At 64.7% G+C, this 13,589-nt stretch overlaps 2 protein-coding genes across 2 annotated transcripts in view; one reads left to right on the forward strand and one right to left on the reverse strand.

The window, feature by feature from the left end:
• Positions 1–13,589, forward strand: part of LOC141101510 (gastrula zinc finger protein XlCGF66.1-like) — a 108,622-nt gene that overhangs the window by 53,996 nt on the left and 41,037 nt on the right. The window lies entirely within an intron of this gene.
• Positions 108–4,094, reverse strand: LOC141101509 (uncharacterized). The gene is made up of 3 exons (XM_073590637.1): positions 1,993–4,094; positions 390–539; positions 108–260 (listed from the first exon to the last, which is right to left on the reverse strand). The coding sequence occupies exon 1, from the start codon at positions 4,073–4,075 to the stop codon at positions 2,564–2,566; it is 1,512 nt and encodes a 503-aa protein (XP_073446738.1). The 5' UTR covers positions 4,076–4,094; the 3' UTR covers positions 108–260; positions 390–539; positions 1,993–2,563.

Consider the following 13,589-nt stretch of genomic DNA (forward strand, 5'->3'; position numbering starts at 1 on the left):
CTGACACATACAATGATACCGTCATCCCCCGATCCCTTCATAGTGTTACTGTATAATGTCCCTGCATTCCCAGCAGTGTCACCTCTCCAGTCAGCAGCTCCATCATCTTGTAGGTGAGTTCTAGGATCTTCTGGTCATTGATGTCCACATGGATCAGGGGGAGAGGTGGAGGCCCCGTGATTGGGCTCAGGGGTCTTTCACATCCCTCAGACACAGGGTCCTGACAGCGATCACTAGAGGTCGTCTTCACCACTGTAATCCTGGTTATGGAGAGACACATTAATAAATCTCACTCCAGACATTTCCAGAGTCCTCACCTCTCCAGTTCTGTCCATCTGTTATTCCCATAGATAAGAATGATGTAATGTGACATCATCAGAATCTCTCACCTCTCCAGTGAGACGGAAGAGGATCTCTAGGGTGAGGTGTAGTATCCTCTCCGCCATCTTGTCTCTGTCCATATCCATCCTTGGTGGGTAAATCAGGAAAATTCTCTTTTGTAGAAGATCTTCACTGAGAGGATCCGATATTGTAGAGACCTGAATGAGAAGAAGATGATCCGATGTAACACCATAAGAATCCTGTGTAATAATACAATTACTGGAGATAATAAGGGAAACATATGAGGAGATTTATTATCTTACAGGGTTTAGTTTTCTTCCCTGACATCTACTAATAAAACCTATATATTTAGGCCACAGACAACAAGCAGTTTCCTCCTCGGAGTCGGCAGTTGAACACGTTCCTCATAGACTCATCTTCCATAACGCTAATTCTCGTCTCATTACCGACACTGGAATCGGCATTAGCAATACTGCAGGAGATATTCATTACACGCGACATGAGAAATAACTCCTTCATGATGAGGACAACATCTTCATCTTCTACTGCGGCTCTAGAAACAGATTTGGCCAGAGTCGGTCACTGACTCCATCCCCACCGGCCGTCTATATGAAGGTTTCCCGTCTTCCCCATACTGGAATCTTCTCTCACGTTAGATCTCCGCTCTGAGTCACACACAGAAGTTTGAGGCTTTTAGAAAAGATTTTTAGGTTCCACAATCACAACGGACAGAAATGATCTGATCCCAAAGTCTCCATGTACAGTGATTTATGGGGTTTATTTCTGGCCTTAGGCTTTCCTATATTACAAGAAAAACTCCAGAAAAAGCCGATATTAAAATGTTTCTACAGAAAATTGGCTCCAACAATTCTTGTAAAAATAAAAACATAAAAAAAGCAGAAGACACATTATATTTTAACAAGTGAAACTCTTTGGGCCCCATAACATAGATGTACACCGCAGGAACGGCACAGGAGCGTCTGCAACAAAACCCTGGCAGTTTAAAGGGAAGGTGCCATCAAAGCCGGATGTGGCGTTGGCGCGCGTTCCACTTGCCGGATGTGGCGTTGGCGTGCGTTCCACTTGCCGGATGTGGCATTGGCGCGCGTTCCACTTGCCGGATGTGGCATTGGCGTGCGTTCCACTTGCCGGAGATACAAGGCTGTGGACCGTGCGCCATCAAGCCAACTTGGTTTCATATTCTACTTCTATGCGGTTCAAGAAACCGGAAGTTATTTTGGCGTGTGTTCCACGTACCGGAAACACTAGGTTGTGGAGCGCACGCCTCTACCTCATTGGACACAATTAGTAGCCCGCCTTCATTTGAGTGTGGTGGATTTTTTCCTTGCGGCTCACGCGCCTTTATGGCACACTGGCGTGCGTTTCAACCACCAGAAGTACCATGGTATGTTCTCCCCCTGCCTTTCTCTGGGGTAACACGCGTCTGTAAGACGTCCTAGTGATTGGAGACATAATGGCATGCACACCATATGTTCAGTGTTAACACCTGTGGGAATTCCTAATGGGAAGTGGTAATTAATTTCTCCTCATCTATGTAAAGTTAACCCTTTTTGTCCTGCCGTTCCTCACAGCTTCAGACAAGGAGTGGAGGGATCCATTCCTCTCTAGCTCAGCACTATGGCACCTCACCTCCTATCACAAGCAGAAGTCCCCTGATGACTCAGCTTGGAAGAAACGCGTTGGGCCCTTCCATGGGGGAATGCAGGGCTTGTTTAGCACAGGGGGAGCTGTGGACGGTCGGGGGGGGGAGTCTTGGGGATAGACTACTGTTAGCCCTTTGGGGTCTTGTAGGGCATTTTCTTCCCCTTGTCCTGTATGGATCATCCTGGACCCAGGATCTCCTTTTCCTCCCGCACCGGCTTCATGAATTGCTTAGCTTGTGCCTTTCCTTCCTTATTGCTCTGGCATATTTCGGGTGGTAACTCTATAACTGTCATCCAGATTCCAGTCATTCCTGTTATATGCAGCCAGAATCTGTCAGTCGTTATTTGCGGGGTTCTGTGGGATTCTCCCAGATCCACAAGGTGAGATTCTGGGACTTGCTGATTGCAGTTCAGCCATTTCAAGTGGGAATCATTCCTCCTGATCGGGCTGTGCTCCTCACGCCCCTTTATTTGTGACTTCACCCAAACATTTATATTCATTCACTCTGGGGGACACAAAATTGTATTTATTCTACTATCTAACTAAAGGTTATGTTTTATCTCCCGTCCACCACACGCCAGCTCCAGCTCCGCCCCCGTCCACCACACGCCGACTCCGCCTCCGCTCCCATCCACCACACGCCAGCTCCGCCCCCGTCCACCACACGCCGGCTCCGCCTCCGCTCCCGTCCACCACATGCCAGCTCCGCCTCCGCTCCCGTCCACCACACGCCAGCTCCGCCTCCGTTCCCGTCCACCACACGCCGGCTCCGCCTCCGCTCCCGTCCACCACACGCCGGCTCCGCCTCCGCTCCCGTCCACCACACGCCGGCTCCGCCTTCGCTCCCGTCCACAACACGCCGGCTCCGCCTCCGCTCCCGTCCACCACGCGCCAGCTCCGGCTCTGCTCCCGTCCACCACGCGCCAGCTCCGGCTCTGCTCCCGTCCACCACGCGCCAGCACCACGCGCCAGCTCCGGCTCTGCTCCCGTCCACCACACGACAGCTCCGCCTCCGCTCCCGTCCACCATGCGCCAGCTCCGCCCCCGTACACCACGCGCCAGCTCCGGCTCTGCTCCCGTCCACCACGCGCCAGCTCCGCCCCCGTACACCACACGCCAGCTCCGGCTCTGCTCCCGTCCACCACACGCCAGCTCCGCCTCCGTCCACCACGCGCCAGCTCCGCCTCCGCTCCCGTCCACCACGCGCCAGCTCCGCCTCCGCTCCCGTCCACCACACGCCAGCTCCGCCTCCGCTCCCGTCCACCACACGCCGGCTCCGCCTCCGCTCCCGTCCACCACACGCCGGCTCTGCCTCCGCTCCCGTCCACCACGCGCCGGCTCCGGCTACGCTCCCGTCCACCACGCGCCGGCTCCGCTCCCGTCCACCACGCTCCGGCTCTGCTCCGGTCCACCACGCGCCAGCTCCGTCCCCGTCCACCACGCGCCAGCTCCGGCTCTGCTCCCGTCCACCACGCGCCAGCTCCGGCTCTGTTCCCGTCCACCACGCGCCAGCTCCGGCTCCGCCCCCGTCCACCACGTGCCAGCTCCGCCCCCGTCCACCACACTCCAGCTCCGGCTCTGCTCCCGTCCACCACGCGCCAGCTCCGGCTCTGCTCCCGTCCACCACGCGCCAGCTCCGCCCCCGTCCACCACACTCCAGCTCCGGCTCTGCTCCCGTCCACCACACGCCAGCTTTGGCTCCGCCCCCGTCCACCACACGCCAGCTCCGCCCCGTCCACCACGCGCCAGCTCCGCCCCGTCCACCACACTCCAGCTCTGCTCCCGTCCACCACGCGCCAGCTCTGCTCCCATCCACCACGCGCCAGCTCCGGCTCTGCTCCCGTCCACCACGCGCCAGCTCCGGCTCTGCTCCCGTCCACCACGCGCCAGCTCCGGCTCTGCTCCCGTCCACCACGCGCCAGCTCCGGCTCTGCTCCCGTCCACCACGCGCCAGCTCCGGCTCTGCTCCCGTCCACCACGCGCCAGCTCCGGCTCTGCTCCCGTCCACCACACGCCAGCTCCGGCTCCGCTCCCGTCCACCACGCGCCAGCTCCGCCTCCGCTTCCATCCACCACACGCCAGCTCCGGCTCTGCTCCCGTCCACCACGCGCCAGCTCCGCCCCCGTCCACCACGCGCCAGCTTTGGCTCCGCCCCCGTCCACCACGCGCCAGCTCCGCCCCCGTCCACCACGCGCCAGCTCCGCCCCGTCCACCACACTCCAGCTCTGCTCCCGTCCACCACGCGCCAGCTCTGCTCCCGTCCACCACGCGCCAGCTCCGGCTCCGCTCCCGTCCACCACACGCCAGCTCCGCCTCCGCTCCCGTCCACCACGCGCCAGCTCCGGCTCTGCTCCCGTCCACCACGCGCCAGCTCCGGCTCTGCTCCCGTCCACCACGCGCCAGCTCCGGCTCTGCTCCCGTCCACCACGCGCCAGCTCCGGCTCTGCTCCCGTCCACCATGCGCCAGCTCCGGCTCTGCTCCCGTCCACCACGCGCCAGCTCCGCCCCCGTCCACCACACTCCAGCTCCGGCTCTGCTCCCGTCCACCACGCGCCAGCTCCGGCTCTGCTCCCGTCCACCACGCGCCAGCTCTGCCCCCGTCCACCACACTCTAGCTCCGGCTCTGCTCCCGTCCACCACGTGCCAGCTCCGGCTCCGCCCCCGTCCACCACACGCCAGCTCCGCCCCCGTCCACCACGCGCCAGCTCCGCCCCGTCCACCACACTCCAGCTCTGCTCCCGTCCACCACACGCCAGCTCTGCTCCCATCCACCACGCGCCAGCTCCGGCTCCGCTCCCGTCCACCACGCGCCAGCTCCGCTCCCGTCCACCATGCGCCAGCTCCGGCTCTGCTCCCGTCCACCACACGCCAGCTCCGGCTCTGCTCCCGTCCACCACGCGCCAGCTCCGCCTCCGCTCCCGTCCACCACGCGCCAGCTCCGCCTCCGCTTCCGTCCACCACGCTCCGGCTCCGCTCCCGTCCACCACACGCCGGCTCCGGCTCTGCTCCCGTCCACCACGCGCCAGCTCCGGCTCTGCTCTCGTCCACCACGCGCCAGCTCCGGCTCTGCTCCCGTCCACCACGCGCCAGCTCCGGCTCTGCTCCCGTCCACCACGCGCCAGCTCCGGCTCTGCTCCCGTCCACCACACGCCAGCTCCGCCCCCGTACACCACACGCCAGCTCCGGCTCTGCTCCCGTCCACCACGCGCCAGCTCCGGCTCCGCCCCATCCACCACGCGCCAGCTCCGCCCCCGTCCACCATGCGCCAGCTCCACCCCGTCCACCACACTCCAGCTCCGCCTCCGCTCCCGTCCACCACACGCCAGCTCCGCCTCCGCTCCCGTCCACCACACGCCAGCTCCGCCTCCGCTCCCGTCCACCACACGCCAGCTCCGCCTCCGCTCCCGTCCACCACACGCCGGCTCTGCCTCCGCTCCTGTCCACCACGTGCCGGCTCCGGCTCCGCTCCCGTCCACCACGCGCCGGCTCCGCTCCCGTCCACCACGCGCCGGCTCCGCTCCCGTCCACCACGCGCCGGCTCCGGCTCCGCTCCCGTCCACCACGCGCCGGCTCCGGCTCCGCTCCCGTCCACCACGCGCCGGCTCCGGCTCCGCTCCCATCCACCACGCGCCGGCTCCGGCTCTGCTCCCGTCCACCACGCGCCAGCTCCGCCCCCGTCCACCACGCGCCAGCTCCGGCTCTGCTCCCGTCCACCACGCGCCAGCTCCGGCTCTGCTCCCGTCCACCACGCGCCAGCTCCGGCTCTGCTCCCGTCCACCACGCGCCAGCTCCACCCCCGTCCACCACACTCCAGCTCCGGCTCTGCTCCCGTCCACCACACGCCAGCTCCGGCTCTGCTCCTGTCCACCACGCGCCAGCTCCGCCCCCGTCCACCACACTCTAGCTCTGGCTCTGCTCCCATCCACCACGTGCCAGCTCCGGCTCCGCCCCGTCCACCACACGCCAGCTCCGCCCCCGTCCACCACGCGCCAGCTCCGCCCCGTCCACCACACTCCAGCTCTGCTCCCGTCCACCACATGCCAGCTCTGCTCCCATCCACCATGCGCCAGCTCCGGCTCCGCTCCCGTCCACCATGCGCCAGCTCCGGCTCTGCTCCCGTCCACCACACGCCAGCTCCGGCTCCGCTTCCGTCCACCACACGCCAGCTCCGCCTCCGCTTCCGTCCACCACGCGCCAGCTCCGCCTCCGCTTCCGTCCACCACACTCCGGCTCTTCTCCCGTCCACCACGCGCCGGCTCCGGCTCTGCTCCCGTCCACCACGCGCCAGCTCCGGCTCTGCTCCCGTCCACCACGCGCCAGCACCACGCGCCAGCTCCGGCTCTGCTCCCGTCCACCACACGACAGCTCCGCCTCCGCTCCCGTCCACCATGCGCCAGCTCCGCCCCCGTACACCACGCGCCAGCTCCGGCTCTGCTCCCGTCCACCACGCGCCAGCTCCGCCCCCGTACACCACACGCCAGCTCCGGCTCTGCTCCCGTCCACCACACGCCAGCTCCGCCTCCGTCCACCACGCGCCAGCTCCGCCTCCGCTCCCGTCCACCATGCGCCAGCTCCGCCTCCGCTCCCGTCCACCACACGCCAGCTCCGCCTCCGCTCCCGTCCACCACACGCCGGCTCCGCCTCCGCTCCCGTCCACCACACGCCGGCTCTGCCTCCGCTCCCGTCCACCACGCGCCGGCTCCGGCTCCGCTCCCGTCCACCACGCGCCGGCTCCGCTCCCGTCCACCACGCTCCGGCTCTGCTCCGGTCCACCACGCGCCAGCTCCGTCCCCGTCCACCACGCGCCAGCTCCGGCTCTGCTCCCGTCCACCACGCGCCAGCTCCGGCTCTGCTCCCGTCCACCACGCGCCAGCTCCGGCTCCGCCCCCGTCCACCACGTGCCAGCTCCGCCCCCGTCCACCACACTCCAGCTCCGGCTCTGCTCCCGTCCACCACGCGCCAGCTCCGGCTCTGCTCCCGTCCACCACGCGCCAGCTCCGCCCCCGTCCACCACACTCCAGCTCCGGCTCTGCTCCCGTCCACCACACGCCAGCTTTGGCTCCGCCCCCGTCCACCACACGCCAGCTCCGCCCCGTCCACCACGCGCCAGCTCCGCCCCGTCCACCACACTCCAGCTCTGCTCCCGTCCACCACGCGCCAGCTCTGCTCCCGTCCACCACGCGCCAGCTCCGGCTCTGCTCCCGTCCACCACGCGCCAGCTCCGGCTCTGCTCCCGTCCACCACGCGCCAGCTCCGGCTCTGCTCCCGTCCACCACGCGCCAGCTCCGGCTCTGCTCCCGTCCACCACGCGCCAGCTCCGGCTCTGCTCCCGTCCACCACGCGCCAGCTCCGGCTCTGCTCCCGTCCACCACGCGCCAGCTCCGGCTCTGCTCCCGTCCACCACGCGCCAGCTCCGGCTCTGCTCCCGTCCACCACGCGCCAGCTCCGGCTCCGCTCCCGTCCACCACGCGCCAGCTCCGGCTCCGCTCCCGTCCACCACGCGCCAGCTCCGCCTCCGCTTCCATCCACCACACGCCAGCTCCGGCTCTGCTCCCGTCCACCACGCGCCAGCTCCGCCCCCGTCCACCACGCGCCAGCTTTGGCTCCGCCCCCGTCCACCACGCGCCAGCTCCGCCCCCGTCCACCACGCGCCAGCTCCGCCCCGTCCACCACACTCCAGCTCTGCTCCCGTCCACCACGCGCCAGCTCTGCTCCCGTCCACCACGCGCCAGCTCCGGCTCCGCTCCCGTCCACCACACGCCAGCTCCGCCTCCGCTCCCGTCCACCACGCGCCAGCTCCGGCTCTGCTCCCGTCCATGCGCCAGCTCCGGCTCTGCTCCCGTCCACCACGCGCCAGCTCCGGCTCTGCTCCCGTCCACCATGCGCCAGCTCCGGCTCTGCTCCCGTCCACCACGCGCCAGCTCCGCCCCCGTCCACCACACTCCAGCTCCGGCTCTGCTCCCGTCCACCACGCGCCAGCTCCGGCTCTGCTCCCGTCCACCACGCGCCAGCTCCGCCCCCGTCCACCACACTCTAGCTCCGGCTCTGCTCCCGTCCACCACGTGCCAGCTCCGGCTCCGCCCCCGTCCACCACACGCCAGCTCCGCCCCCGTCCACCACGCGCCAGCTCCGCCCCGTCCACCACACTCCAGCTCTGCTCCCGTCCACCACACGCCAGCTCTGCTCCCATCCACCACGCGCCAGCTCCGGCTCCGCTCCCGTCCACCACGCGCCAGCTCCGCTCCCGTCCACCATGCGCCAGCTCCGGCTCTGCTCCCGTCCACCACACGCCAGCTCCGGCTCTGCTCCCGTCCACCACGCGCCAGCTCCGCCTCCGCTCCCGTCCACCACGCGCCAGCTCCGCCTCCGCTTCCGTCCACCACGCTCCGGCTCCGCTCCCGTCCACCACACGCCGGCTCCGGCTCTGCTCCCGTCCACCACGCGCCAGCTCCGGCTCTGCTCTCGTCCACCACGCGCCAGCTCCGGCTCTGCTCCCGTCCACCACGCGCCAGCTCCGGCTCTGCTCCCGTCCACCACGCGCCAGCTCCGGCTCTGCTCCCGTCCACCACACGCCAGCTCCGCCCCCGTACACCACACGCCAGCTCCGGCTCTGCTCCCGTCCACCACGCGCCAGCTCCGGCTCCGCCCCATCCACCACGCGCCAGCTCCGCCCCCGTCCACCATGCGCCAGCTCCACCCCATCCACCACACTCCAGCTCCGCCTCCGCTCCCGTCCACCACACGCCAGCTCCGCCTCCGCTCCCGTCCACCACACGCCAGCTCCGCCTCCGCTCCCGTCCACCACACGCCAGCTCCGCCTCCGCTCCCGTCCACCACACGCCGGCTCTGCCTCCGCTCCTGTCCACCACGTGCCGGCTCCGGCTCCGCTCCCGTCCACCACGCGCCGGCTCCGCTCCCGTCCACCACGCGCCGGCTCCGGCTCCGCTCCCGTCCACCACGCGCCGGCTCCGGCTCCGCTCCCGTCCACCACGCGCCGGCTCCGGCTCCGCTCCCATCCACCACGCGCCGGCTCCGGCTCTGCTCCCGTCCACCACGCGCCAGCTCCGGCTCTGCTCCCGTCCACCACGCGCCAGCTCCACCCCCGTCCACCACACTCCAGCTCCGGCTCTGCTCCCGTCCACCACACGCCAGCTCCGGCTCTGCTCCTGTCCACCACGCGCCAGCTCCGCCCCCGTCCACCACACTCTAGCTCTGGCTCTGCTCCCGTCCACCACGCGCCAGCTCCGCCTCCGCTCCCGTCCACCACGCGCCAGCTCCGCCTCCGCTTCCGTCCACCACGCTCCGGCTCCGCTCCCGTCCACCACACGCCGGCTCCGGCTCTGCTCCCGTCCACCACGCGCCAGCTCCGGCTCTGCTCTCGTCCACCACGCGCCAGCTCCGGCTCTGCTCCCGTCCACCACGCGCCAGCTCCGGCTCTGCTCCCGTCCACCACGCGCCAGCTCCGGCTCTGCTCCCGTCCACCACACGCCAGCTCCGCCCCCGTACACCACACGCCAGCTCCGGCTCTGCTCCCGTCCACCACGCGCCAGCTCCGGCTCCGCCCCATCCACCACGCGCCAGCTCCGCCCCCGTCCACCATGCGCCAGCTCCACCCCGTCCACCACACTCCAGCTCCGCCTCCGCTCCCGTCCACCACACGCCAGCTCCGCCTCCGCTCCCGTCCACCACACGCCAGCTCCGCCTCCGCTCCCGTCCACCACACGCCAGCTCCGCCTCCGCTCCCGTCCACCACACGCCGGCTCTGCCTCCGCTCCTGTCCACCACGTGCCGGCTCCGGCTCCGCTCCCGTCCACCACGCGCCGGCTCCGCTCCCGTCCACCACGCGCCGGCTCCGGCTCCGCTCCCGTCCACCACGCGCCGGCTCCGGCTCCGCTCCCGTCCACCACGCGCCGGCTCCGGCTCCGCTCCCATCCACCACGCGCCGGCTCCGGCTCTGCTCCCGTCCACCACGCGCCAGCTCCGCCCCCGTCCACCACGCGCCAGCTCCGGCTCTGCTCCCGTCCACCACGCGCCAGCTCCGGCTCTGCTCCCGTCCACCACGCGCCAGCTCCGGCTCTGCTCCCGTCCACCACGCGCCAGCTCCACCCCGTCCACCACACTCCAGCTCCGGCTCTGCTCCCGTCCACCACACGCCAGCTCCGGCTCTGCTCCTGTCCACCACGCGCCAGCTCCGCCCCCGTCCACCACACTCTAGCTCTGGCTCTGCTCCCATCCACCACGTGCCAGCTCCGGCTCCGCCCCGTCCACCACACGCCAGCTCCGCCCCCGTCCACCACGCGCCAGCTCCGCCCCGTCCACCACACTCCAGCTCTGCTCCCGTCCACCACATGCCAGCTCTGCTCCCATCCACCATGCGCCAGCTCCGGCTCCGCTCCCATCCACCATGCGCCAGCTCCGGCTCTGCTCCCGTCCACCACACGCCAGCTCCGGCTCCGCTCCCGTCCACCACACGCCAGCTCCGCCTCCGCTTCCGTCCACCACGCGCCAGCTCCGCCTCCGCTTCCGTCCACCACACGCCGGCTCCGGCTCTGCTCCCGTCCACCACGCGCCGGCTCCGGCTCTGCTCCCGTCCACCACGCGCCAGCTCCGGCTCTGCTCCCGTCCACCACGCGCCAGCTCCGGCTCTGCTCCCGTCCACCACGCGCCAGCTCCGGCTCTGCTCCCGTCCACCACGCGCCAGCTCCGGCTCTGCTCCCGTCCACCACGCGCCAGCTCCGGCTCTGCTCCCGTCCACCACGCGCCAGCTCCGGCTCTGCTCCCGTCCACCACGCGCCAGCTCCGGCTCTGCTCCCGTCCACGCGCCAGCTCCGCCCCCGTCCACCACACTCCAGCTCCGGCTCTGCTCCCGTCCACCACGCGCCAGCTCCGGCTCCGCCCCCGTCCACCACGCGCCAGCTCCGCCCCCGTCCACCACGCGCCAGCTCCGCCCCGTCCACCACACTCCAGCTCCGGCTCTGCTCCCGTCCACCACGCGCCAGCTCTGCTCCCGTCCACCACACGCCAGCTCCGGCTCCGCTCCCGTCCACCACGTGCCAGCTCCGGCTCCGCTCCCGTCCACCACGCGCCAGCTCCGCCTCTCCCCACCCCACATTGGCAGCCTCTGCCTGTTACCCCATGCCCAGCCTCTGCCCCCCCACACTCTCTCTCCACAGACCGTCTTCTTTCTGTCCTCTGCGGGGTGTCGGCTGCTCCCTCCTCCGCGCTCTTCCCCGCTGAAAGCTCCGCTCCTCTGCTGCGCGCTCTCCACACTGCTCTCCTATGGTGAATGCTGGACAGTGTGGGCGGGGCCACAGCTTCCTCCCGTCTGCTCTATGGAGGAGGAGGCACCGCCCCTTCTGGTCACATGGGCATGACGTCACTACAGGTCCTGTGTGCACAGAGCAGCCATATATGTGGTGGACACTCCTGGACCTTCTGCTTTCTGGGCCGGTTCCTCCTGTGAGTCCTATTAACCCTTTCGCTCCCTGTCTTCTCCTTTCTGACAGGACAATCTCTGAATTCGGACAGTGTGACGGGAATTTCAGCAATGTGGAAGGAAAAAATGACAATTTTCCTGTTTTCCTCACAGAAATGTGACTTTCCCCCCAATGTATCATTGTCCTAAAGGTGACAGGAGCGCTGAGGCCGCACAGTGCGCCGTGTCTCCTGAGTGCCGATACCCCACAGGCTCAGGAGGGAAGGGGCGCCATTGTGACTGGGATAGACGGCGGACGCCGTGTGACGTGTGAAGAGCGCTGACACCAGAACAGCAGAGACCCCACAAGTGGCCCCATGTTACCCCCTCCACCTCTAGGGGACAGGGAGGATTATTAACCCTCAGGGGAATCGCTTGTGTAACACACGACCGCTCCAAAGTTTGGGGTCACCCAGACAATTTTGTGTTTTCCATGAAAACTCCGACTTTTATTCATCTATTGAGTTGCCAAATTAATTTAACCACTTAAAGGGAGTCTGTCACCCCATTTTAGCACTATAAGCTGGGGCCGCCGCCATCAGGGGCTTATCTGCAGCATTCTGTAATGCATTCTGTAATGCTGTAGATAAGCCCCGATGTAACCCGAAAGATAAGGAAAACACGTTAGATTATACTCACCCCGGCGTACGGTGCCTCCCATCTTCATACGATGACGTCCTCCTCCTAACTTCTCCCTCGGCTCCTGTGCAGGCGTACTGATCTGACCTGTAGAGGGCAGAGTAAAGTACTGCAGTGCGAGGGGCCGGGAAGGGCACAGAGGTCCCGCGCCTGCGCACTGCAGTACTCTGCTCTGCCTTCTACAGGACCGATAAAGCACGCCTGCGCGGCAGCCGAGGGAGAAGTTAGGAGGAGGACGTCATCGTATGAAGATGGGAAGCCCTGGACCAGACTGCAACGCCCCCCGGTGAGTATAATCTCACGTGTTTTTCTTATCTTTCAGGTTACATCAGGGGCTTATCTGCAGCATTACAGAATGCATTACAGAATGCTGTAGATAAGCCCCTGATGGCGGTGGCCGCAGCTGATAGGGCTAAAATGGGGTGACAGACTCCCTTTAATGAACGGAGCTTTTTTCATTTTTCGCTCCCCTTATTTCCAGAGCCATAACTTTTTTATTTCTCCGTCAGTATGGCTGTATGCAGGATGAGTTGTGCTTTTGAACGACACCATTCGTTTTATCATGTCTTGTACTCAAAACCGGGAAAAAAAATTCTAAATGCGGTAAAATTGCAAAAAAAGTGCAAACCCTCACTTTTTTGTTTGGCTTTTTTGCTAAGTTCACTAAATGCTAAAACTGCCCTGCCATCATGATTCTCCAGCTCATTACGAGTTCATAGACTCCAAACATGTCTAGGTTCTCTTTTATCCAAGTGGTGGAAAAAAATTCCAAAATTTGCTAAAAAATAAGCACAATTTTTCGAGCCCCGTAGCGTCTCCATTTTTCGTGATCTTGTGCTTGGTGAGGGCTTATTTTTTGCGTGCCGAGCTGATGTTTTTAATGATACCATATTTGTGCAGATACATTCTTTTGATCACCCGTTATTGCATTTTAATGCAATGTCACGGCGACCAAAAAACCGTAATTCTGGCGTTTTGATTTTTTTTCTCGCTACGCCATTTAGCAGTCGGGTTAATCCTTTTTTTATTGATAGATCGGGCGATTCTGAATGCGGCGATACCAAATATCTGTAGGTTTGATTTTTTTTATTGTTTATTTTGATTGGGGCGAAAGGGGGGTGATTTGAATTTTTATGATTTTTATTTTCTTTAATTTTTAAACACTTTTTTTTTATTTTTGGCACGCTTCAATAGTCTCCACGGGAGAGTAGAAGCATGCCATACTTGATCGGCTCTGCTACATATGGGAGATGAGCAGATCGCTCATATGTAGCAGTAATACAGCATTGCTATGAGCGCCAACAACAGAGTGGCACTCATAGCAATCTGACTGCAACAACCATAGAGGTCTCTATGAGACCTCTGATTGTCATGGCAACGCGTCGCTGACCCCCGATCACGTGACGGGGGTTGGTGATACGCTCATTTCCGGCTGGACGCCGGAAATACTAGTTTAATGCCCGCTGTC

The sequence above is a fragment of the Dendrobates tinctorius genome, unplaced genomic scaffold (genome assembly GCF_039654945.1).
Source record: "Dendrobates tinctorius isolate UK_male_01 unplaced genomic scaffold, ASM3965494v1 ptg000119l, whole genome shotgun sequence".
Taxonomy (NCBI): domain Eukaryota; kingdom Metazoa; phylum Chordata; class Amphibia; order Anura; family Dendrobatidae; genus Dendrobates; species Dendrobates tinctorius.